This window comes from Nannobrachium achirus (genome assembly GCF_963921795.1).
Source record: "Nannobrachium achirus genome assembly, chromosome: 19".
NCBI lineage: Eukaryota > Metazoa > Chordata > Actinopteri > Myctophiformes > Myctophidae > Nannobrachium > Nannobrachium achirus.
In genome coordinates, this window is record NC_137826.1 from 49,038,833 (window position 1) to 49,042,731 (window position 3,899).

Below are 3,899 nucleotides of genomic sequence, written 5' to 3' on the forward strand. Positions count from 1 at the left end.
GCCCATCACCGAGGAGCGCCGGGACTCCAGCTGGAAAGGTAGTCTGGGTGAGTTCACTTTACCGCTTGGTTTGACTTTATAAGCCATTTACAACCAGGGGAGTTAGAGAAAAAAAGAAGACATTTCACATTTGTAGGCATTTTTCGGGTCTAAATGGGTCTGTTTCATTGTGCCGGTTCCACTTCCAGGGGTCCTGTTGGGTCCGGAGTTCCGCGCCGACTCCCTGCGGACGGGCTCCATCTCCTCGTCGCCGTCTCCGGTCCTGCCGTCCACGCCCATGTCCAGCGCCATGGCGTCCGTCCTGTCCTCCGCTCCCATGGCGTCCGGACACTCCAAGACGGGCAGCCGAGACAGCTGCACGCAGACGGACAAGAACCAGAACCAGAACCAGAACCAGAGCCAGCAGCACCAGAACCCTGACTGCACTAAGCAGAGCAGCATGACGCTGCCCGCGCGCCTCTCCTCCCCCAGCCCCGTCTACGTCCCCGACCGCCTCGCAGGTCATTAACTCATCTACTGCTTATGACTAGTTTGACGAGTCATATTTATGGGTCCACTCTGCTTATGACAAGTATGACGAGTTTGAAAAATTATTTTTGGACCCCATTAAATCTAGTAAACATGATTTCAATCGCGATTTTGCATGTTCCACCCCCATACAACCCCATCTTTCATACAGGGCAGCCATCTTTGTTTACATTACATGTAAAACATAATGGCTATTATCTCAAGAATGCCTGAACGGATTTCCAATCGGATTATTTAGTTTGAAAGCTGTGAACAGCCTGCACAAACATGGTGCATGATCTGTGCATGGGTGTGCATGATCTGTGCTCTATAAATTACATGGAAGTCAATGGAGACTTCTGGCAGGATATCCTGAAAAAATGGCATTCAAAATGGCAGGAAATGAGTTAACCCATTGAAAAATAGCAGATATACAAGCTCACAGCGCGGCACCGAGTATTTTGAGACGGGGGTCCGTGGCCAAATACATATAATTGTAGGGGTCCTTGACATGAAAGAGTTTGAGAACCACTGACATAGAAACACGTGTTTTTCAAAAAACCTTGGAAGGCACTTATAGAATTGGGGTCAGAATCGGGTCAAAATTCTAAAGTTCACGATTTTTCAAAAATAGCAGATCTACAAGCTCGCAGCTTGTGAGCTTGTATATCTGCTATTTTTAATAGTTAAAGTATAAAATAATAATATGCAATAATGTGTATTGCGTACCTGGTAAACATTAGAGCTGTCACCATTTCTTTTTAATGCCTTTATTGATAGGACAGTAGACTGAGAGAGATGGGGAGTGACACGCAGCAGAGGTTGTCGGGAATGGGACGATTAACGAATAGTGTTTTTTGTCGTCGAAAACTGGAACATTATGGATTAAAAAAAGGGAACAGGGAAGATATGAAAAATAACTGAAACAGACGAAGACATTTAATAGAGTAACGTGTATACTTTAGTGTTTGTCGTTCTGACATCATTTGCGCAGTGGCGTCAGTTCAGAAAAAGCTAAGGCATGGCAACATGACTGGTGTCTTGCACGCGCGCCAGACACCAGTCATGTTGTCATACCTTAGCAACAGGCATGATACATTTATTTTAAGAAGTACACTTTATTATTTTTTTCCCCCCGTTTCTATGGTTTTTGATATGGCAGCCGACCTGCGGAACCTGGGAATATACCATTTTGTCAAAATGGGGAGAACCCAATTGACGCCCCTGCATTTGCGTTGTGCGACACGTGTCGCTCCGAGCATAGACCTTAAGAGTAGACCACAGATTGTTTTGACTGAAACGTTGTGCTGTTAACTAGTGATGTTTAACTAGGTCTTGTGTGTGTGTGCGTGTGCGTGTCCGTGTGCGTGTGCGTGTGCGTGCGTGCGTGCGTGCGTGCGTGCGTGTGTGCGTGTGTGCGTGTGCGCGTGTGCGTGTGTGCGTGTGTGTGTGTGTGCGTGTGCGTGCGTGCGTGCGTGCGTGCGTGCGTGCGTGTGTGTGTGTGTGTGTGCGTGTGTGTGTGTGTGTGTGTGTGTGCGTGTGTGTGTGTGTGCGTATGTACTTCCAGATGTCCCAGGGTTCCACAGCAGTACTCTAGAGAGGCGGGCTCCCGTTCAGTCCCACCCCCAACAAGCCCCGCCCACCCAGCAGGAAGTGGACAATGACATGGTGGAGATCCTCATCTGACCTCTGTGGCCTTGAGGTCAGGCGAAGGTCATCCTGAAGACCACACACACACACACACACACACACACACACACACACACACACACACACAGTGTAAATGTAGGTGAAGGATTGTATCTCCTGTTGGCTCCGCCCTGCTAGCTAGTGAGTGGCAGTTTGGAGCGCCAATGACATTTCAGCCACATGTATTAAAGGTCCTCCCAAACACTTCCCGTGTCTAAATATACAATCTGCATCCCGATTGGTCAGAATATGGTCACAACATAAAAATATAACGAAACTCTAGATTTTGTAGTTTTCGTTTACATAGTTTTAAATACACGGCAGGTTGCATAAGGCCGTGCTTACGTTTCAGTTGTTACGTTTCTAAAGCCTAAAACCCAGAGAATGTTGGAAGTTCCTCACTAAAGATGAGACACGAGAGGTTGGACACTAGATGGCGATATGGCTTCAACAGTAGCGTGTTCAGCACATATGTACAGTGTTGCTAACTGGAGGCTAACTGGTTAGCTTAGCCTCCTCGGACCAAATGTATGGACTACCTTCTTGTTGCATATTATTGCACTACTTTTTTTAATGATTTTGTAGTTTGACTGTTTGTAATTTGTTAAGTTTTTTTCCCCTTCATTACATCAAATCATTTGACGTAGATATTTGTATTTATGTTATAGAAATGTAGCCTGGGTGCCAGCCTGCTCGCTCCGTTCCGCGATTTGTTTTATCTCTCCGCATCACAGTCTGGAAATGATTCAGTCGACAAGTATTTCTGAACGTCCGCTGTGACGTAGGCGACGTCGTTGCTGATTGGATGTTGTTCCAACGAATCAGAGTAGGGTTAGGGTAGCTACGTCATCAGCCAGCCAATACACACTGGTGTATTTGTCCCGCCCCGCACCACAGACCAATCGGAAGCCGCGGTTGTGTTCCAGCCGCTTTCTATGTCCCGCCTCCCCTTGCAGATACGAGGCTTTCCAGACTGTGATGCGGAGAGACAAAACAAATCGCGGAACGGAGCGAACAGGCTGACACCCCGGCTAATATAAATGTACTTTTATTTGTTTTTCGATCACACAGCGGCGTGTGGGTTTACTGATTGTGACGTTTCATCGGAATGGCCCTTTCTGTCAGCCAATCAGGAAGGACTTTTGAAAGTCCCTCCCGATCAGCTGACTGCTAGGAGGGAGCGAGTTTTCTTTCCGTAGGAGGAAAAAGGGATAACCACGCCCCGAACTCATTTGATTGGACAGTTAAGACCCGCCCACAGAAGCTTGTGATTGGCTGAACCGGAGGTAGGGAGCGCTCCACTGTGTTCACTTGGACCGTGCAGAGGTGCAGAAAGTCGGGGGGACGAATTTACTATTCTGTCCCCCCGGTTTACAACTTCTAACGGCGCTGAGTCGGCTCGTGCGACCTTCGCAGCGCTCGACGCGGCGACTCGCTCGCTCGGCAGTGTCTCACGTGGCTCAAGGTTGCCTGAGACGGCACGCCTCCGTCATCTCCACCGAAAAAACAAGCGCTCGGGGCGTGGTTATCGTTTTTCCTCCTGGGGAAAGAAAACTAGCGACACGAACAAGAATGAGTTTATAACGTTTAGAAGTATGACTCTGGACCACAATGCACTGCTGCGTTATGACATCACCACGGGACCACGATGCACTGCTGCCTTATGACATCACCACGGGACCACGATGCACTGCTGCCTTATG

The 3,899-nt window shown here is 48.2% G+C and overlaps 1 protein-coding gene across 1 annotated transcript in view; it reads left to right on the forward strand.

Moving 5' to 3' along the window:
* amot (angiomotin) overlaps positions 1-3,686 on the forward strand; it is a gene marked incomplete at its 5' end in the record, with an annotated part of 37,887 nt that extends 34,201 nt beyond the window's left edge. Inside the window, 3 exon segments of the mRNA XM_080749744.1 lie at positions 1-47; positions 189-500; positions 2,075-3,686. The exon segment at positions 1-47 is cut by the window's left edge and continues 183 nt beyond it. Coding sequence (XP_080605870.1) covers positions 1-47; positions 189-500; positions 2,075-2,193 — 478 coding nt within the window. The 3' untranslated portion in view covers positions 2,194-3,686.
* Between the last annotated feature and the right edge of the window lie 213 nt (positions 3,687-3,899).